Source organism: Rhincodon typus, chromosome 17 (assembly GCF_021869965.1).
Source record: "Rhincodon typus isolate 14 chromosome 17, sRhiTyp1.1, whole genome shotgun sequence".
Lineage (NCBI taxonomy): Eukaryota > Metazoa > Chordata > Chondrichthyes > Orectolobiformes > Rhincodontidae > Rhincodon > Rhincodon typus.
In genome coordinates, this window is record NC_063348.1 from 48,645,781 (window position 1) to 48,669,068 (window position 23,288).

General features: G+C 40.7%; 1 protein-coding gene across 1 annotated transcript in view; it reads right to left on the reverse strand.

The window, feature by feature from the left end:
• Positions 1 to 23,288, reverse strand: part of cstpp1 (centriolar satellite-associated tubulin polyglutamylase complex regulator 1) — a gene marked incomplete at its 5' end in the record, with an annotated part of 285,279 nt that overhangs the window by 99,173 nt on the left and 162,818 nt on the right. The window contains one exon of the mRNA XM_048607362.1: positions 16,820 to 16,904. Within this exon, the coding sequence (XP_048463319.1) occupies positions 16,820 to 16,904 (85 nt within the window). The remainder of the gene's footprint in view (positions 1 to 16,819; positions 16,905 to 23,288) is intronic.

The window sequence follows — 23,288 nt, forward strand, 5'->3', positions numbered from 1 at the left end:
GACATGTCCATCCTGGGCCTCCTGCAGTGCCACAACGATGCCACCCGAAGGTTGCAGGAACAGCAACTCACATTCCGCTTGGGAACCCTGCAGCCCAATGGTATCAATGTGGATTTCACAAGTTTCAAAATCTCCCCTCCCCCTACCGCATCCCAAAACCAGTCCAACTCGTCCCTGCCTCCCTAACCTGTTCTTCCTCCCACCTATCCCCTCCTCCCACCTCAAGCCGCACCTCCATCTCCTACCGACCAACCTCATCCCGCTCCCTTGACCTGTCCGTCCTCCCTGGACTGACCTATCCCCTTCCTAACTCCCCACCTACACTCACCTTTACTGGCCCCATCCCCGCCTCTTCGACCTGTTTGTTTCCTCTCCACCTATCCTCTCCTCTATCCATCTTCTATCCGCCTCCCACTCTCTCCCTATTTATTTCAGAACCCCCTTCCCCTCCCCCTTTTCTGATGAAGGGTCTAGGCGCGAAACGTCAGCCTCTCTGCTCCTCTGATGCTGCTTGGCCTGCTGTGTTCATCCAGCCCTGCACCTTGTTGTCTTAGAGAGAAAATAGGATCCCTCAAGGACCAAAGTGGACACGTCTGTGTGAAACCACAGGAGATGGGCGAGCTCCTCAATGAATACTTCTCCTCTGTGTTTACCGTGGAGAAAGATATGAAGACTTAGGAACTTGGAGAAGTTAGTGGCGATTTCTTGGGTACAGTCCATATCACAGTACAGGAGGTGTTGGAAGTATTAGAATGTATGAAGGTGGATAAATCTCCTGGTCCTGGCCAGATATATCCAAAAGCCCTGCAAGATGCTAGAGAAGAAATTGCAGGGGCCCTGGCTGATATATTTGCATTATTGTTAGCCATGGATGACCCCCCCAGAAGACTGGAGGGTAGTGAATGTTGTGCCCTCATTCAAGAAGGACTGCAAAGAGAAATCTGGGAATTATAGACCAGTAAGCTTAACATCTGTGGTAGGTAAGTTACCTGAGAAGATTCTGAGGGATAAGATATACATGCATTTAGAAAGACAGGGTTTGATTAGGAGTAGTCAGCATGGCGTTGTGCGTGGGATATCATGCTTCACAAATTTGTTACAGTTCTTTGAATCAGGTGAAGTGATCGGGGAAGGGTGGTAGACGTAGTCTACATGGATTTCAGTAAGGCCTTAGATAAGGTTCCACATAGTAGGCTGCTCTGGAAGGTTAGATCACATGGAATCCAGGGAGAGCTGGCAAACTGGCTTGATGGTAGGAAGCAGAGAATAATAGTGGAAGGATGCTTGTTGGACTGGAGGCCTGTGATTAGTGGCGTGCCTCAGGGGTTGCTGCTGGGCCAATTGCTGTTTGTTATCTATATCAATGACTTGGATGAGAATGTATAAGGCATGATTGGTAAGTTTGCAGATGACACTAAAATAGGTGGTAGCGTGGACAGTGAGGAAGGTTATCAGAAATTGCAGCAGGATCTTGATCAGCTGCGGAAGTGGGCCGAGAAATGACAAATGGAGTTTAATATAGATAAGTGTGAGGTGTTGCATTTTGGAAAGTCAAATCCAGGTAGGAGTTTCAAGGTGAATAGTAGTGTCTTAAGGAATGTACTGGAACTGAGGGATCTTGCAGTTCAGGTATACGGTTCTCTGAAAGTGGACCCAAAGGTAGACAGTGAAGAAGGCTGTTGGCACACTGGCCTTTATCAGTCAGGGCATTGAGTACAGAAGCTGGGAAGTTATGTTGCAGTTGTACAGGACGTTGGTGAGGCCACACTTGGAGTACTGTGTTCAGTGTTGGTTACCTTGCTATAGGAAGGATGTTATTAAACTGGAAAGAGTGCAGAAGAAATTTACAAGGATGTTGCCAGGACTCAAGGGACTGAGTTATAGGGAGAGGATGGACAAGCTGGGACTTTGTCCTTTAGATTGTAGGAGATTGAGGGGGGATCTTATAGAAGTGATTAAGATCATGAGAGGCATGGATAGGGTCAATGCACTAAGTCTATTTCCCAGGGTTGGGGAATCGAGGACTAGAGGGCATCAGTTTAAGGTAAGCGGGGAAAGAATACATGGGAACCTGAGGGGTAACTTTTTTACACAGAGGGTGGTACGCATATGGAATGAGTTGTCAGCGGAAGTGGTTGAGGCAGGTATAGTTAAAAGGCATTTGGACAAATACATGGATAAGAAAGGTTTAGGAGGATATGGACCAAGTGCAGGGAAATGGGTTAAAGTGGATGGACATTTTGATCGGCATGGACAAGTTTGGGCCGAAGAGACTGTCTCCGTGCTGTAGGACTCTGACTCTGTGACACTCCTAATTGGCTTAAAGCAGTGGAAAACAAGTTTGTTCCAAGTCTAGAATTTTAAGTGGCTTGACACGAGTATAAATAGGTTTGCGGGGAAAAAGACTGTTTCAAAACATGATTCCACTCTTAGCTGCCCTTGGGCAATGTAATCTGCAGAAACACAATGAAGTCAAAATGATCAGAAGACACTGGTGTTAAATTTCTACTTTTTTAGATATTCCTCTGTACCATGACATCAATGCCTTTACCACAAATTTGAGATGTATATTTGATATTCTGTCAGATGCTGCCTCTGATCATTCCTGTAAGTACATAAGGGAGTACTGAGTTACTGCTCAGCCTATGTTTATAAACAACAATCACTTGATCTTGGGCTGGTAAGAATAAACGATCACACTGTGTTTAAAAGATAAGTGGATTCTGTGTTCTCAGAGGCATCACGTGCATTTCTTCTGCCTTCTGTAAGCATGCCTGATAAACATTCAAATGATACAGGGCCCTTTATTTAACATGAAATATATAACTGAACTGCATTTAATATTCATGATAGATTTTTATCTCCCAAATTGCTGTCTAGAGCATCAAAAATAAATTGCAAAATTTTCTGTCAAAATGGGGGTTATTTTAATCTTATTAGTTAGAGGAGTAATGAAAGGTGTATGGTATATCTGTATAAATATTATTTTTCTTACAGCTTATATTTTAAACTAGTGGCATGCGGGTGTTGGTCTAAATTTATGAAAGGTTTAGAAATTAACTAGGTCAATTTTTCTGGAACTGCAATTTTAAGTAAGTAAGGTAAGAGAACAGATGATTACAAGATTCCCCAGAGTATTATTGGAAGTTTGTTTATGGAGGTTTATGACAGGACAGAGAAAACCTTGGAAGACATTCTGCATTTAGAATACTCAAAGATTGATTTTACATTAGAAGAGTCCAGAGATTCTAAGGTTTTTGGGCAGTTTAAAGGAGATGTGACTGAAACCAGATGCAAGTATAGCCACTCTTAGAAAAAGGAGATTGTTCATATCAGTTAAGGAAAAAGGTTACCTAAGTGAAGGTGTGTAGTTTGTGAAAATTCTAGCTTAGGAGTGTTTAATTAGAAATTTGCACTGTTTTTTTCAAAACTGAGAAAGTCTAAGATCTCAGTTGGGTGGGGAAAATGTTTCAAGGAAAAGCTTTCAAAGCTCACTGGACAGGAACTGAGAAAATGTGATGGGGAAGGAAAATTTCTCTAGCTTTTGAGTAACTGTAAGATGATGGTGTGGGGAGTAGGTCGAATTTTATTGTGACATGTGTTTTGAAATCTTTCAAACTGTGTTATATTTAGATAGACTGTAATAAATAGGAACAGGACTGGTCATTTTGCCTGTCAAGCTTGCTGGCTCATTCAATAGGATCATGGCATATCCAACATTCTACACATCCACCTTCCTGCCCTTTCTCCATAATCCTTGATTTCCCTAATGATCAAGAATCTGTCTGGCTTAACCTTAAATATACACAAGGACTCTGCTTCCACAGCTCCCTGTGGCAAGGAGTTCCAAAGACTCTCACTTCTCTGAGAGAAGAAATTCCTCCTCATCTTAGTCTTAAATTGATGCCTCTTTATTCTGAGTCTATGCCCTCTGTTCCTAAATAAAAACTGAAAGAACTGCAGATGCTGTAAATCAGAAACAAAAACAGAAATTGCTGGAAAAGGTCAGCAGATCTGGCTGCATCTGTGAAGAGAAATCAGAGTTAATATTTTGGGTCCAGTGACCCTTCCTCAGAACTCCCTCTGTTCCTAGACTGGTCCTAGCTTAAGATGCCTTGTTTCATTTTTCTCTCTTTTGCGTGATAAACTTCTGTTTTATTGTTCAAACCAAATTTGTAACCTTCTGTATTTATGTCTCAGTGAGACAGCACCACATTATATTAAAAATTACAATATGAAATATCAAGCCTGATTACATTGTGGGATCTGATTTGTCCAGTGGGAACATCAGTTGGGATCACGGCAGAGGGAATCATTGTTTTGTGATAACATCACAGGATTAGTACAGAGGCTCAGATTAATTCTTTAGGGCATATGTTTCAATTTTACATTCAATCAATTACATCTGGGGTTGAAAAGGTGATCATGAAACTATCATTCGTGTAAAAAAAATCTGGTTTACTGAAGTCCTTTAAGGAAGTAAACCTGCTATCCTTACGTATTCGGCCTACATGTGACTCCAGACTCACAGCATTGTGAATGATTCTTAACTGCCATTTGAAATGGCCAAGGAAACCACTGAATTCAAAGGTATTCAGGAGTGAACAACAAATGCTGGTCCCATCAGTGATGCCCAATCTCATTAAAGAATAAAGAAAAAGAAGTCACTGAATTAACAGCCAGAACTTCAGAAAGCAAGATATTTCTCTGTCCTTTTGCAGACTGACATTTTTCACCTATTGGGAAAGAGAAAACGAAAGCATAATGTCTGGTTCGTCCATTGGCTATGCTGACCATTAAGTCGGTCAGTTAAGCAGGCAATTTATTTCAGCATAAGCCTGAGCCGAGTTGTTTTATTCTCTTTAGTTAGATCTTCTGCAATGCTGAAATCTCTCTGCAATTGGCTAAAAACTTTTCACAATTTCTTAAACTGTTCAGGTGTGCTTAGCTTACACAATTTTATTATGTAAATTAGCTGGTTCCATAGCCATTGCATGTAAAATCTGTTGATTCTTTTGTGGGATGTAAGCATCACTGACAAAGCCAACATTTGTTGCTCATCCCTAATTACCACAACTGCTGGGCCATTTCACAGGCATTTAACAATTAACCACACTGCTGTGGATCTGGAGTCATATGTAGGTCAGAGAGACCAGGCTAAGAAATTTCATTCTTAATGGGCCTTAGTGAACTGAGCTTTTATACAATCATTGATAGTTCCATGGCACAATTACTAGGACTAAGATTTCAATTCCAGATTAATCTATACATTTAATTTAAATTTTACCATGGTGGGATTTGAACACACATTCTCAGAGGATTAGCCTGAGCCTCTGGATGACTAGTCTAATAATTGTGTTGCAGCTTTCTGCAGTTTTTCTCTATTCAGATAATAGTCTGTTCTCTTGTTCCTCCTTCCAAAATGAACAACTCCACATTTTCCCACATTATGAAGGCCTAGCGGTATTATCGCTTGAATGTTAATCCAGAGACCCAGAGAACATTCTGGAGACCCGGGTTTGAATCCCACCACAGTAGATGGTGGAATTTGAATTCAATAAAAAACAATCTGGAATTAAGAGTCTAATGATGACCATGAATCCATTGTTAATTGTTGGGGAAAACCCAATCTGGTTCACTAATGTCCTTTAGGGAGGAAACTGCCATCCTTACCTGGTCTGGCTCCATGTGACTCCAGACCCACAGCAATGTGGTTGACTCTTAGCTGCCCTCTGGGCAATTAGGGATGGACAATAAATACTGCCTGGCCAGCAACATCCTCATCCTATTAATGAATAAAACGAAAAAAAATAGCCAACTTTTCACCCACTGACTTAATCCACCTTGTTCAGTGTGAGTGAAACAAGTTAGGGGGTCAGTTTAATAGTTACACAGTGAGTAGACTATGTATTTAATAATCCAGCTTCTCCTGAGCAGCTTAACTGCAGTGGAACCTTCCAAATTCTCTAATTTAAATAGATATATTTGGAAGGTTCCAGGCTCGGGAGAATTGACCATTGGCATTTTCAACTTTTTGGGCAAATCCTTTGGAGTCTATTACATCGGGAATTTCACAGGGTCCCAATTCACAATTCCAGCCTGCGCTGCAGAGAAGACTCTCTGGCTATCCAAAAAATTCTTCTTGAATAAACAGGCAATTTACAGCAACCCAGAGTACTGATGGAGCAGTGAAGAATGATAGTTCTGGGAACCCTGCTGTGTTTTTACATTATTAGCTGATCTGAACCGCCTTCTCAAGGGAAATTAAAGATGGGCAATAAATTTTTGCCTAGCTAGCGATGCCCACATCCTGTGAACATATAATATTTAAAAAGTGATTCAATTTCTATAAAGGGAATTGCATATATGAAATTTGATTTGGTTCACTCTGAATACTCCCTGCTGCTGGTAAAGTGAGCACACGTTTCAAGTTTGGTTTCTACATGAGTATTCCCCCTTCGTCATGAAGGAAGGAATGGATAAAGAATTACGGCTTCTGCTGTATAAATGCTGAAGATATGTTGCAGTTCCATGACAAATTCCACGACGCCTAGCATTGTCTTGGAATGTAAAACATTTTAGTGCGCAAGTGAAAGAAATGCAAACTTCAGCCGAAATTTAAAAGCTGAGGGTCAATAGCGTGCTAATTCAGAAAATTTATGTAAAAGAAAAGCGGGAGCTGTGATGAACCAATATTTGTTGGATTGCATGCACCATGACACCATCCTAACCTTCAATGGCTCAGCTTTAGTGGCATCATCATTCACGTATATCACACTGAAGTCCTATCTTTCATCAGAACAGAGATAAAAGGTATGTCTGTCCTAATCCCAGCAACTTCTCTTGCAATTTTGGCTTTAAAATTAAAAGGTTTTAAATAGACAAAGCTCTAGCACTCTTGCCGGAGGAAGATTTGGATTTGATGCTAAATTCAGATCGGAGTTATTTATTACACTTGTTTTGCCAGAGGAATCAATGCTGCAGCCAAGCATTGCTGGTAACAGGACATGAATTTGTGGCATCTTACATTTCCAATATTTCCCAGTTCTGACGCAAGGTCACAGAACTGAAATGTGAACTTAGTTTCTCTCTCCATGGATGCTGCCTGACCTGCCCAGTATTTCCTGAATTTTTCTGCATTTATTTTATCAGTTGGAGCAGTCACTGTGGAAAACAGCCTGAGCTACTAACGAAATCAAATCGTTGTAGCTGCTCCCGGGAGTTTAAAAGTCATCCTTAAAAAAGTTTTCTCCAAACGACCACTACAGGATGTAACTCGCCTCAAAGCATTTCCGTGATCTGACCAAGATCAGACTAGGTTAGCAGTATGACGTTCCCAGAGCAGGCTATTTCAGTCCTTAATCAAAACATGATACATGTAGAGGGATGCAAAGATATTTCGAACAGACGCGTTAGGTTAGTGAGGCATCAGTAACACTTGGCAGTGACTTAGTCATGTTAGAGAATAAACAGGGTGTGTGACCTGGCAACAGATTGTGCAGCAGTAATCCACAAAAACAGGTGCCATGGTGACTTCAGTGTAAAGTCTCTTGTAATTGAGAGAAAATTTGTGAAAAGAAAATGTGGAGAAGGAAAATACCGTCAAGTTTGTTTCTTTCAGAACGTCGATAGGATTTTTCAATTACAGATCTCCTTCCCACAGAATTATAATCTCCTAATTTGCAGGAATATTGGCCAAAAGTGGTTTGTGTGGTCTGTCAGCATGAACAATCATTCCTGTTAAATGGGTAGATCTGAAATACACCTGACATTGGGCTTCAGTCCTGGTTTATACAGGAATGGGCAAGAATGCAAGCATTTGCAAGAAATATAGGCTCTATCTTTTTTACTATATTTGTTTGCTTACTAAATCTTTAAATTTTACATTAGAACATAAGAAATAGGAGCAGGAGTAGGCCATCTGGCACATCGAGCCTGCCCCGCCAATCAAATAGATCATGGCTGATCTTTTTGTGGACTCATTTCCACTTACCCACCTATTCACCATTACCCTAAATTCTTTTACTGTTCAAAAGTCTATCTATTTTGGCCTTAAAAACAGTGAGGTAGCCTCAACGGCTTCACTTGGCAGGGAATTCCACAGATTCACAACCCTTTGGGTGAAGAAGTTCCTCCTCAATTCAGTCCTAAATCTGCTCCCCTTTATTTTGAGGCTATGCCCCCTTGTTCTAATTTCACTCGCCAGTGGAAACAACCTTCCCGTGTCTACTTTATCTATTACCTTCATAATTTTATACATTTCTGTAAGATCCCCCCTCGTTCTTCTAAATTCCAATGAGTTTAGTCCCAGTCTACTCAATCTCTCCTCATAAGCCAACCCTCTCAATTCTGGAATCAACCTGTTCATTGAGGAATTAGGTGATAGTGTTCTGGCCTTGCTTAAAGCATATTTGAGAAAGACAGTAACACGCAGAATCAGGTTGATTAACAGACGCAAATGTCTGAGAAAATCATTTGAGTGTGATAAACAATAAAGATAGCTTGAAATGTCAGCAGATAAACTAAGGCAGAGTTGGAGAAGGCAGAAATAATCAGCCTTAGTGATGGACTAGATGTGTAGCTTATTTCAGGATTTACTATGATGCCAAGGTTGTGAACAGTCTGGGAATAAATATGAATATGGTCGGTTTCAGATGGTAATGAGGAAGAGGTATAGAGTTTGTTGGCAATGGAATAAAGCTTGTGGTGTACAACACTACACCCATGATTGTCTGACTCACACATCCCTTGCAGTTACGGGCAGATAGTGACAGAATTGAGTTGTTGCTGGATTGAAAGCTGTTCTCAGTAACAGTGACTATGACAAACATTATCTATGTCCTTTAGGAAAGGGAAATCTGCTATTCTTACATACTCTGGTCTACATGTGACTTCAGGTCACTCCGAATGAATGCCAGCTACAGGTTCGCTAATGACACCACCATAGTGGGACGGATATCTAACAATGACGAGTCAAAATACAGAAGGGAGGTAGAGGGCTTGCTAACATGGTGCAATGAAGACAATCTGTCTCTCAATATCAGCAAAACTAAAGAACTGATCATCAACTTCAGAAAGAAAGGAGGAGAACATGCCCCCATCTACATCAATGAAATTGAGGTTGAGAGAGTGAAGAGTATCAAGTTCCTCAGAGTGACGATAACCGACGACCTGTCCTGGACTTCTTACGTAAATGCGACAGTCAAGAAAGCACAACAACAACTCCTTTTCCTCAGGTGGCTCAGGAAATTTGGCATGTCCATAAGGTCCCTCACCAACTTCTACAGATGCACCATTGAAAGCAAACTGTCCGGGTGCATAACGGCCTGGTATGGCAACTGCTCTGCCCAGAACCATAAGAAACTACAGAAGGTGGTGTGCACAGCCCAGACCATCACAGAAGCCAACCTTCCATCCATGGACTCTATTTGCACGGCTCACTGCTGTGGAAAGGCAGCTAACATCATCAAAGACCCATCGCACCCTAGTAATGACCTCCTACAACCTCTTCCGTCAGGCAAAAGATACAGAAACCTGAACACACGCACAAGCAGGTTCAGGAACAGCTTCTTTCCAGCTGTTATCAGACTGTTGAATGGACTCTAGCCTCAAATAATGTAATCTGCAATGTAACCTGTATCCCTCTAAGTCTTTATGATCTGTGCATTCTTTGTTTGCTGTGATCTGCCTGTACCGCTCATAAACAAAGCTTTATACTGTATTTCGGTACACGTGACAATAAAATCAAAATCAAATCAAGGTCCACAGCAATGAGATTGTCTCTTAACTGCCTTCTGAAATGACACAAAAAGCCAGTTAAAGGGCAATTAAGGATGGACAATATATGCGGGCCTTGCGGCAACATTCACATCCCATGAAAGAAGAAAGAAAAAAAGCTACACTATGGTCAAAATAGTCCCACATAGTGCAGGAATATTTGAGACTTCTATATCACCCATTCCTTGCCAGATAGATTATACCAGTGACAGGTTCATCAATGAAATCAGTATATACACATAACACAGGCCCAAATTATAGAAAAGTGGCATCCAATTTGTATACAACAAACTCCTACAAACACCAATGGGATAATAAATTTGTTTTGTGCGGTGTTAATCAAGGGATAAATGTTAGTCAGGGCATTGGACATGGCTCACCTTATTAATGATTCAATGGCTTCTTTCATCCCAAACATTGATTATTGTCTCTGGAGAACTCAATTCTGTAGCTTGCCTTCTTACCAGAAGTAGCTCTACTGTTCCTTGTTACATTTGGTGTTAGCATGGAATGGGATCAATTTAGGATATCTGGTCGTCATGGATGAGTTGGATCGAAGGGACTGTTTTTGTACTGTATAACTCTATGACTTTACGTTAGCTGTCTGTTTAAAATGCAGCTTTTCTTGCAATTAATTCCTTAAATTCTTCTGCAGGACAATCAGTTGTCCTTGTGGCAATAAAGCAACCGACTTATCAGGCAGGTGACAAAGCAGTTCTGTTTATGTAATCTTGCCAACAACACTGCATAAGCATCGAACCTGGTCACTTCCAGAGACAGATTGCTGCTTGTGGAATCCTGCCCAGATTCCATGATTAAATTCCAAGATGGGTTTGAGGCTTAACTTGAGGGGTCTTATTTTGGTTGCTACATGAAATAAAGTTAAAATCATTGTTTCAGTATTTGATTGTGAGATTTCTTAATAAGTAACTGAATTAAAGGTAGCTTGTGGTGGTTTACTCACAACAACCTGCTCTTCTTGAAAGGATGTTGTGGGATTGTTTATATCCATTCGAGCAGCTGGGGCCTTGGTTTAATATCGCCCTCAAAAGCTGGTACCTTGGACAATAGAGCACTCATGCGGCCCTACAATGGAGCATCAACCTTGATTTTTTTTTCATCCATAAGATGTTGACAGCATTATTGCCTGTCCCTAGTTGCTCCTGAGATGGTGATGGTGAGCAACCTTCTTCCCAGCGGTCCATTTGGTGTCAGGAAACCCACAGTGCTGTTAGGAAGGAAGTTCCAAGATAATGACCAGTGACATTGATTATGAATGATAATGCAGTTCCAATTCTGGATAGTACGTGGTGCGTAGGGGAACTTGCAGGTGGTCCTGCATGTCAGACAGGACTAGGCAAGGATAGTTCTTGACTCGGCTTTGAGACAACTCTCCCAATTTTAGCACAGGCCCCTAGATGTTAGTTAGGAGGACTTTGTAGGGTGGATAGCGCTGAATTGGTGGTTGTAGTTTCCAGTGTCTGGGTCAGTGCCAGGTGGTTCACTCAGTTTAACTCCTTTTTTTAAGAATTCTTAGCGATTCTCAAGTTCTGAAGTGGGACTTGAACCCAGAACCTTGCTATTCAGAGGCAATTGTGCTAAAACCAAAGCCTCCTGCAAGATATTTGAAAGGAATGAAGTTGAAAGATTTTCACACCTTAAATCAGTTGTAGAAATTATTTGAATTATTTTGAAACACAGCCAGACTTTTTTGCAAAAATTAAACCCATGCATTCGTCAATAGCAATCAGCATTAGAACCCATTAATGTACGAAAGGAAGTACTGGAACAACTTTCAATTTCATGGCAAGCAAATGCTTCAAATACAACCTCTTGGTCACGAACTTGATATCACTCCTGCCTCACGCACAGTAACAGTTCACTCAGTTCAGTGTCAATTTGTGAACAGAATTCTACAGATCCTGGTAGCCCAGGTGCTACTGAACAAAATTATATTAACTGCTTGTGTCTCAGCATGCCACAACTAATCCACCTCAGCTTATTAAATCACTTACCTTAAGGTATAAACTTCACTTTGAAGAGAAAATATCAATAAATTATTCCAAATAGATTGTTAAAAAAATATTCCCTGTACTTCTTGCTGGAGCTTGTGGATGGGCTGATTAAATTTTTTGGGGTGTGTGTGGGCAAGGAATTTTAACCCGGAGGAGCGCATGGGTTTGACAGGGAGTGGGTTGAGGGCTGATGCTAAAATCAGCAAAAATACGAGTCCATCAGTAAGCCAGTTCCAAACCATCAACTTGCACTTTTAACTGGAGTGTTTCAGACCTGAGTGATATTACAACTCAGTTGGAAATTGAAATGGTACATCCATGGATTTCCCAGGCTTCCTGAAATTCACCAATGAGAAAGGTAATAAAGAGACAGAAAATAAACTGCCAGGACAAACTTGTGAAGAATATTAAAAAAAAAACTGACAATAAGTATTTGAAAAGGATCAGTGAGGTCAAAGTTAACAGGACCTTTAGAAAATGAATCTGGGAAGATAGTTACTAGTTAAAAAAGATATTTTGCATCAGTCTTTGTGGTGGAAGATACTTTGACCACACCATTAGTACCAAAGAATATGTGGGAGGAATTAAGTGCCATCACTATCATTAGAGAAGTAGTATTGAATAAACTAATGGGTCTAAAGGCAGATAAGTCCCCTGGCCCTGACGGCCTGCATCTTAGGATCCTAAAAGAAATAGCTACAGGGATAGTGGATTCCTTGGTTGTAATTTTGCAAAATTCCTTGGACTCTGGAGAAGCACCAGAGGATTGGAAAACTGCCAATGTGATACCCCTATTCAAAAATGGAGGGAGGAAAAAAGCAGGTAACTATAGGCTGATTAGTCTAACATCTATTACTGGAATATAATATTAAAGAAATAATAGCAGCACATTTGGAAAATCATTATCTAATCAAGCAGAGTCAGCATGCCTTTATGAAAGGGAAATAGTGACTAATTTATTACAGTTTTTCGAGGAAGTCTAATCAAAGTGGATAGATGGGAACCAGTAGATATGTTGTATTTGGGCTTTCAGAGGTGTTTGAAAAGATACCTCACAACAGGTTAAGTCATAAGATAAGAGCCCATGGTTTTGGAAGTAATATTTTGGCGTGGATAGAGAATTGGCTAATGGACCATGCAATGGCCATGCGATATCAATGGCTGTCACTTGGCAAAATGGTGCAAAAAAATAAAAACGTTTGTGCTTTAACTGAACAACAGAAACTGCACAAAGCACATTCTGTCATACAGCCATATGCACACACTAATGCTTTTGCATTCCTTTACCTTCCTCTTCTATATGTCAACCCCTGTAGATATAACTGCAGTAAAGGCAGGTGGCTCAAAACCTTGATCTGAATGCTCTTAGCTGATACTGTCTGGGCTTTGGAACCCATAACAGCCTAGCCAAAGGCAATTCCACCTCCAACTGTCCAGAGGTTGACTCAGTCATTGGAAGGTAAGACATCTAGTTGACTAGTACAGCTAGATGTCAAGTGTGTGAGATGAGGTAGCATTCAGAGTCAAATACCCACTTCTATCTTCCAACAGGCCATTATCCCTCTCAATCCCACAGTTGCATTTCACAGTTACCATTTTGATTAACAGCACTATGCTGCAGATTAATGCAGTAAAGTAAGGTCAAGGCTATCTGTCATTATGTTTAAAGTAATCACCCAGGTTATGATCATGGTCACAGCATTTACATTTATTTGATAGCAGCATTTGACATTCTATGGAACTAGTCACACTTTCTGTGAAAAATTGCATCATCCCAATGTCCTGCAACACCAAATTATTCATGTTGGAGATACCTTTTCATGTCACAGTCCCTTCATGTCGAATCAGAAGCTAGGAGCTTTGACAAGTAACTGACCTCCAAATTCCTCAATGCCTATTCATCATTTACAAAGTAAAAGTCAGGACCGTGATGGATTGCCCTTCACGTACTGGATGGGTGCAGCTCCAACAATACTCAAGAAGGTTGATACCAACCACGAAAAGTAACTGGTTGGGGTGCCGTTCATCACCTTCAATATTCACTCCCTCTATCTCTGACACACAGTGGTAGCAGTATGCACCATCTAGAAGATATATAATGAAGTAACTCACCAAGGCTCCGTCGACAGCACCTTCCAAGTCCATGATCTCGACTACCTAGAAGGAGAACAGCAGCAGATGCATGGTGTCACCAACACCTGCAAGTTCCCCTCCAAATTACACACCATCCTGACTTCGAACCATGTTGCTGTCACTCCACTGTCAATGGATCAAAATCCTGGAACTCACTTTCTAACAGTGCTATGAGGGTACCTATACCACATAGACTGCTGTGGTACAAGACAGCAGCTCATCACCACCTTCTCAAAGGGCAATTAGGGATTGTCAATAAATGCTAGCCTAGCTAGCAATGCTCAAATCCTGTGAACGGATTTTTAGGAAAACAGAACGGTTGTTCCTCTGACTGCTGGACCAGTATTTCTCTCTGAGTGCTCACTAACCCCCAACATAATGTCGAATTGAACTGCAGTACAAACCATTGACCCTCCAGAATCTATTGTCATATCTTTACTTCTGGAGTTTCCTACCCCAACTCCACAGAAATTTATGTTCTCACCTGTCTGTTAAATACTGGAATTGGGAACACATCAGTGAGATTTCATCATTCTAAGTGTTGTGCTAACCTTGAGTTAAAACACTACTCAGCTCGCTGAATCAAAAAGCTCCCAACATTCATTGTACTTTCTTCTATTTCTCATTTAATATTGGAACGTCCCACCTCTGCCCCCAGTGCATCCCAAAGTCCCATAATTCACAGTGAAAGTCTAAAATGTTAGATGATTTTTCAACCCAAGGTTTATATCCTGTCTTGTGTCAAAAATTTATAAAAGTTGATTTTTTTTTAAAGCTTGCAATTAACCACCAGATTGGGCACTTGTTTTGATATTGTAATGTTTGTACTGTGGGACTGTCTGACTACTTTTTGGCAAAGCAATATTCCAAGAAAATGAGGGCAACAAAGAAGTGGCAAATAAGATAACCTTGTAAAATGTACCGGGGAACATTTACCCCCAAGCCTTTGCTTAAATTCAAAAAAGACAAGTCAACTCTAATTCGTCAAGCTATTCTCCATGGTAGCACCTCAACCAATCAGTACATTTGCCAAATAATCAGTACCCATTTCCCATCCAGTAAAAATTGTGGTTCTCTTTGAAATGTGTTCTTGCATCTGCCCTGATGAGTACAAGTCAAAAATCTCAATAGCATGTCATTCTTTGCAGTAGTATTTGAAACTAGCTCATTCTAGACTATGAATCTGAAAAATGTGCTTATCTAATTGATTCAAAGCTGCACTTTATGACTGAATAGAATAATTTATCTTAATGTTATTTCATTTTGCCACTAAACATTATGCTGGTAGGAATATAGCTCATAAATGCAATTGTAAAATCATAATGATATGGTTTGTAATTAGCACTTTATATATCCAGAGCCAAATTCTGAGATATGACTGCCTGTAGGCTGTTAGAAAAGGGTGCCATCCAGCAATGTTTAAATCTTTTTGCACCTGCTTTAGTTTATTTGCTTTAGCTTCAATGACAGCATTATAATGGCCATTGGTTGTGAATTATGACTGTTGTCAAAGGCATGTTACAAAAGTGTATTCTCCAATGCAGGGTGCAGCATTACACAGAGACGTTTGAAGAATTTAGCTTCATTGGGTAAAATCAAAAGAAACAATCATTATCAGAAAAAAAATAGTTTCATTCAAATAAATAATCTTCTCCACAATCCAACTGTGAAGGATTTCCCAAGTCTGATTTCACTCATTTCTTTCAACTATAGCAGGACACTCAGGCTACTCTTCTGGGTTTCACACCATCATCTCTGGTGTCTCCCTAGGATTGAACCTTTTTATCCTATTTAGTCCTTTTTATCATTTACATGTTGTTCTTCAGCAACATCATTCAAAAAAAATAACATTTGTTCTCAGACCAATGCTGAAAACCTCCATAGACCTGCCTCACCACCACAGCTCCCGATCCCTCCAATGTCTCCAAATAGTCTGATTGATTGTCTGAACCACAGTGCTGGATTAGCTGGAATTCCCCTGGCTGAATTCTGGATGCTTGAATGTGCTCCATGCGCATTTTCTCTTGTAGTCATTCAAATGGTTGAAAGACGGTGTGTGGCACATGCTCCAATTTTCAAATATTCCACTGCCAATGGGTAAGGAACTTACTGGCAGTGTTATTTCAGAAAGTTTACCCTAATTTTTTCCGAGACTTCCAATTATCTTCACTGAGATGCCCAAAAGCCGGTAACTTCTCATTTGTTTTCTTTTGTGGCCTTTGATTGAAGATTGCCTTAGGCAACATCCTGAATTCATCATCTAGGCAACTAGCAATGCTCCACTGCTTTGAGGGGAGACTGTTACTGCATTAAAGTTGTTTTTTTAGCCTTCCCCCCCATATTAAAAATCATTTTAATGATCAATTAGTCCACATTTAATAAAATGATTTTTGTACAGTATTTAACATTGTCTTCTTGAAAATATTCACATGGATATGGAAGTCCCATACTACAGCATTAGAAAATCTCAGGCATGTACTAACATTGTAATGTGCAGTGCTGCAGCAATGAAACAAAGTCTGGCTGTGTAAATTGACAACCATAAACTTGTTCTCCTCTATCTCTTTCTACTTGTGAATTAAACATGAAGTTGGATTATTCCATAGCAGATTACATGTACAAAACAGCTTTCAGTGGCTGGCAAGATAGTCCTTAATACACAACTCCAATTCCATGAGAACAAATTGAAGCAAGTTTTGCAGAAAGAAAGCAAGAACAAACTGATTTTGTAAAACCTCTGAGCACTACATGATCATCAGCAGCAAAATATTATTCCAAAAAATAAAAATGTCTACCTCCACTTTGCACTATTAGATCAGTACTGGACTATACCTCCTTGATTCAGAGAAGGCAACATAGCCAAAATTTGTTAAGTAGGAAGTAAAGCTACTTGCCTTGCTGCTTTGTGGGCATGATCCATTGGAAAGTCTTGACAAATGAGCTGCAGTAAGGAATGGTATTCATTCACTGTCAGCAGGTCTGAAATAAAATGATTTGAAATTAAAAACAGTCATTGCAGGATAAATCTAAAATAGATGGTAGACATTTTTATAACATGAACACGATTTCATGGATTTACAACAAGAGTTACGATTGGCATTTACTAAATTGATAAAACACCAGTTATTTACCATTAATTTAGCCAGGAGTTACCACCGTTCATGTTTAAACATGTTTACAACTTGTCTTGTGAACCAGGTTATTAACATATAATTGCGAGATATTAACACAGTTCTTGATCGTGAGGTTAAGTTCTACTCAAGTAAATAAAAGTACTCAAAAGACCGCCAGGGACTTTCATGATTTTAGCATTTCATTGATTATAAATCAGTAAGTTCTCAGAACTGTTGTTCTTTCTCAGTAATACAAAACTGCATTTTGCTAAGTGTCCTTGGCCAGCCATCTCAAGTGCATCATCAGGGACCTTTCCTCCCAAATAAGGTCAGATGTGGGCACTTGGTTAATGAAGCCACAGCCTCGGCTTTCACTCCTGAGTCGGACATGTGAACTTGGGAAAGTTCCTGGTTCCACAAACCAGACATGGGATAAAGTGTCTGGAATGTTCAGATTTCCATTCCAGTGGGTGCAAACAGGAGTCTGGTTGGTTTGGAGGCAGTACAGAGGTTGTCAGATGCTGAGTCAGTCTGTTTGAAAAGCTCACCTCTGGGAATTTGTCTTGATTGCAATAAAGGCATGAAACAAAAGAAGTAAGTCTGACCTCTCACAAATTCAATCACCCCATTCATGCCACTTCACACCACCCCACCCAGCCCCATAGTCTCCCAGGCACTCCATGGCAACCTATGTCCCTCTATCCATGTCCAATGTGTTTTATGGTCTGTATGCCAACTGAGTGCCAACTCACACACATGACCCCCACATTGATGGTAGGCTGTACTCTTCTTTGTTCTTTGTTTTTTGTAAGAGAAGATCAGAGGTTGGAACCTCTGGAGCAATTAATTCAGCTCCTAATTCCCCAAAGTCTGTCCACCATCCACAAGGTAAAAGTCAGGAAAATGATAGAATACTCTCAACTTGCCTGGATGAGTGCAAGTCCTAACAATGCCTGAGAAGCTGGACACCACCCAGGACAAAGCAGTCCACTTGATCAGTGCTCCATCTACCACGTCCAGCATACTTTCCCACCATCCCAACGTATTGTAACAACACTGTGTACCACCTATAAAATGTATTTTGCAATTCACCAAAGCTGCTTAGATATCGCTTTCCAAAGTCATGACTTCTACCATCTAGAAGGACAAGAACAGCAGACCAATGGGAAGACCACCACCTTCATGTTCCCCTCTAAGCAGCACACCATCCTGACTTAGAGCTATATCCTCATTCCTTCACTGTGACTGGGTCAAAATTCTGGAACTTCCTCACAGTGTTGGGGATGCAAGGTGAATCATGACCAACTCTCAGTGGCACTCAGTGGGAATGCAATAAATGTTGGCTTTGCTAGTGGTGCCTGCATCAGAAAGACAATTTAAAAAAAAAATCACCCATTTTCCTATGATGCCTAAAAAAAAGCAAGTTGGGAAGAAGGCTATCAGGCAACTAGCTCGAGGCAGGAAATTTTTCACCTTGGCAAAACCATCTGAGCAAAATGTTCCCCTAATCTTAGGATGTTCACCCTGAGAAGTGGCCAAGGAATTGAGTGGGGCCCACAACCCTGGAAGCCCAAGACATATGACCACGTAAGCAAGTGAGTGATATAGCATGCTGGTTATGAAGTTCTGCCTCAGCTCTCCTGGTTTTTGACCCAACTGTTTAAAAAGATTTTAGACCCTATAGCCTCCTTTTTCATCCAAGCCCTCTGGCTTATCATACCACAAAAGCAGATCCAGAGCTGCTCACCCAGTATCTACCATGGGCAGAACTCAGCAGTCATTTGGAGACAACATAAAATGAACTTTTGACAATCTAATATCGGTGTCACCATATTATTTGCTAGTAAAAGACTCCTATTTAAAATAGCAACAAAGCCTTTAAATCTCATTGAGTGGTTAATCTCTGATAAAAAAAAAACTAAGAAGCTTCAGTTTATATCACCAGTCCTGTGAACTCAGAATGCCTGCTCAGAAATGTAGCTTTGAAACTCAGCCAAGCTTTCATAGTGAACAGTGCTAAAATGTCAAAAAAAGCTATATTGGAATTGTTCGAACAGATGCTATATCAATCAAAGTAACTCAGCAGATATCTCTTTAAATATCGTGGCAGCTATAGCCGGACATTTTTATAGATTAAGGACCAAGGCATTTATAAAAAAAAACTTTAGATCATGACAGCCTAACACACCTTATCTGCCATTCAAGGGCATTCAGGTCTATTTTGTTCATTCAGACTACCACACAATGGGTTAAGGACTTTGCTACAGCCAAAACTGCGAATGCTTGAACATAGTACTGAGTTCAAAGAAACCTGCTGAATTCAAGTTTCCTTTCTTTCTTGCCTCTCTCTCCCTTACTAGCAAAAACTGAATCTATAGGTAATGGGAGTGGGAATTCTGCCTCTAGGTTCCATCATCATTTTTAAAGAAACAGAAACTTCTAGAAAATCACAGCTGGTCTTGCAGTATCTGTGGACATGGCCATGGGCCCCAGTTATGCCAGTCTCTTTATAGGGCATGTGGAACATTCTGTGTTCCAATCCTACTCCAACCCCAACATACAACTCTTTCTCCGGTATATCAATGATATCATCAGTGCTGCTTCTCTCTCTCATCTTGAATTGGAAAAGCTTTACTATTTCACTTCCAATTTCCGCCCCACTCTCTTCTTCACCTGGTCCATCTCTGCCTGCTCCCTTCCTCAATATCTGTTTCCATTTCTGAGGATAGGCTGGCCACCAATATCCACTTAAAACCCACTGACTCCCACAGTTAACTTGACAATACATCCTCACACCCTGCTGCCTGTGAATACTCTATTCCATTCCCCCAGTACCTCCGTCTCCATCACATCTGTTCTAATGATGCCAACTTCGATAAGGGGAGCCTTAAGTATCCACCTCCTTCTTCAACCGAGGACTCCCCAGCACCGTTATTGATAGGGCCCTCAGCTGGGTCTGACCAATCTCCCACACTGGCCCTCGCCCCCTCTCTTCCCCCCTTCCACAACAACGATAGGGTCTCCCTTGTCCTCACCTACCATCCCACCAGCATCCACATCCAGAGGATCATTAGCCTCCTTCACTCCCGACATGTCCCCAGACTTCCATGGCACTTCCCCTGCAATCACAGAAGGTGTAACACCTGTCCATTTACTTCCCCTGCAAACAGCTTTACCTGCACTTCAGTCAAACCAGCCTCCTGCATTCGCTGCTCAAACTGCATTCTCCTCTACATTGGGGAAATGAAGTACAGACTGTGTGACCGCTTCACAGTATACCTACATTCTGTCTGCAAAACAAGACCCTGTGCTTCCAGTTGCTTGCCTTCAATAAAGCACCTTGTTCTCTGGTCATCATCTCTCTCTCAGGCTTGCTGCAGTGCTCCAGCAAAGCTCAGCGCAAGCTGGAAGAACAACACCTCATTTTCCACTTGGGAACCTTCTGGACTCAATATCGAGTTCAACAATTTTAGGGCTTGAGCACCTTTCCCCATGCTTTTCCCCACCCCCAGACATCAGGCCTTGTCATCACATGGACTGCCAGCACACACCAGCGGGTCTGGCAGCATTGTGGAGACAAATAGGTTCCTAGCTACAATCAGTTTCGAAGAAGGGTCACTGGACCCGAAATGTTAGCTCTGATTTGTCTCCGCATGCAGCCAGGCCTGATGAGATTTTCCAGCATCCGCAGTTCTTTCGGTTTTTTTTTGTCTAACATTTTTAGAGATCTGTGGAGCTTTAGTATCTCTGTGAAAATCCAGCCCATTGTCTCTGGAAGCTATTGGCTTTCATTAATATCTGATCTTTACTATCTGGCTAATAGGTGTGTAGTAATTTGTGGATTGGGAACATGTAGATTCAACTTGTTGAAGAAATGAGTAACTTGTTAGGTTACTTCAAAGGAAGTGTTAGTGTGGAGTGCAGTGACATATGACACTGGGTAAGGATGGCAGGTTTCTTTTCCTCTCCTTTGGAGTGATAAACAGATCTTCCTTTTGATTAGAGATAGTAGGAACTGCAGATGCTGGAGAATCCGAGACAACAAGGTGCAGGGCTGGATGAACACAGCAGGCCAAGCAGCATCATAGGAGCAGAAAGGCTGACGTTTCGGGCCTAGACCCTTTGATTATCCAGGTTTGCTTATACGTCAGCCTCTCTGTCACTGGTAGGGTGAAAAATAAAATAATACAGGAAACCGAAAGAAAAGAATAAGCAAATCCTTTGGAAGTCCGCACTGAAGAGAACAGGATGTCTGCTGAAGGTCATTAATCCTGAAAGGACAGCAGCAAAATTTATTTTGTACCAAAATAATTAATTTTTTGCATCTGGAAGAAAGCCGTCTTCAAAGTTGTTTAAAAGCATAAAATTACAAATGATAGGTTCTTTAATCTTCAGTCAAAATTCCTGAGACGTTAAATTACACTGTTCTATGAGGATTTTACTTCTTAACTACAGTAATGAAATTCTGTATCAAACTACACAATAAACTTTCAGATATCTGGCAGTAAGCACAAACTTGTAATTAAAAGATACAAGAAATCCACAGGTCTTACATCAGTGTAGTGAGCCAATATTTTCCAATTTCTGTATCTTGCCTCTAAATATAAATGGAAAACTATACTAAGAAAATATTTGCAATGAAAACGGAGTCTACTGCTAACACAGTGAATCGAAGTAAATTAGCCCATGTTGAGTTTGGACGAGAACCATAATCTGAATTTTTTGATTGAATTTTCATTGACTAATTAATTGAGAGCATCTCCTATATATATACTACACTACTTCGGCCATGTGCATCAAAATGCAATGACATGCACTAAAATTGGTGAAAACACAATTCATCATCAACCTAAAGGCCTTAACTATAACATTGCTAAATAGAGACATGAAGTCAAACTTTTTCATCCTGCAATCATCAGGACCATAATGCAAGAAAACCATGGGTTCAAATTTCATCATGGCAAATGATGACCACCTAACAACTGTCAATTGTTGTTAAAAACCCATCTAGTGCACTAATGTCCTTTAGGGAAGGAAATCTGCCATCCTTACCCGGTCTGGCCCACATGTGACTCCAGACCCACAGCAATGTGTTTGACTTAATTGTCCTCCAGGCAATTAGAATGGGAATTAAATGCTGAACCTGTCTGTGATGCCCACATCCCATGAATGAATTTAAAAAAAAGAAACAACAGTTTGCAAAGAACGAGAAGAACTGATTGGAGTATGGGAGGCATACAAAACGATGAAGTCAATAGTTTTCTTGGGTTCAGATACACTGTAGTAATTGATTTCAAATAATGTGACATTAAAAAACTTAAATGACCACAGAAAGTTTCAAACATTATCTTAAAACTGAGGATCAAAAACTGATTAGTGTAGTGGTTGTAACGAGGTCAGCCAGGTGACCCCACAGAATGAGTTCCCTGATTGGGGCTGTTAATCTGGTCCAATCAGGGAGCCCTGGTTGACAGATACAAACAAGAGTGTCAGAGGTTCTGTTCGCTCTGAGCCAGCTCTGAGGGAGCTGGATCAATGTCAAGGACTCTCCACATGTAAATAAAGTATGACTTAGTGACAGGATACCGGCCTCTGTGAAGTTATTTCAACCAGATCGCAGTGTCACAGGTTATAAGTCTCTGCAATTGCATCTTTTAAGTGCTCATTATACCTTGCTTTCAGGTCAATGTACGCACAGTGATCAGTAATTCCAGTTGTTTCTACTGACTGAGCAATTGTATTATTTTCTTATAAATTGCCACTTTAAATATTCTATTACACAAAATACAGAAGAATGAATACCTGACAGTAAGTACAAGGTAATAGAAAATCAAGGTTTTAGGAGGCCATTATAACTCATGAGAGTAAAGTTACAACCAGATAGTCCAACCACTGGATCCAGAAATTTGACTGAATGAGGTCCTCCCTGTGACTGATACCCATTGAATGAGATATGGGTGTTCAGTCTGTTTTCATCCATCATCCTTTCTCCCCAACAGAGTTGCAGTCAGAGCTGTTGATCATTTTTGTTTCAGATCTCCAGCATCTGCAGTTCGTTGTTTTATTCATGCGGATGCTTCTTGTTTATAATGCATTAGAACATTAAAGAGCTACCACAGAGTAGAAAACATTGGTCATACCATACAGAAGGCAATGAGAGCAGGCTCTGACCTTTATTGGAGAGGGCTTTATAGATAAGGAATGAGACAGAGATATGGAGGGGTTTGGACTGGAATTGAAAAGAGTTAAG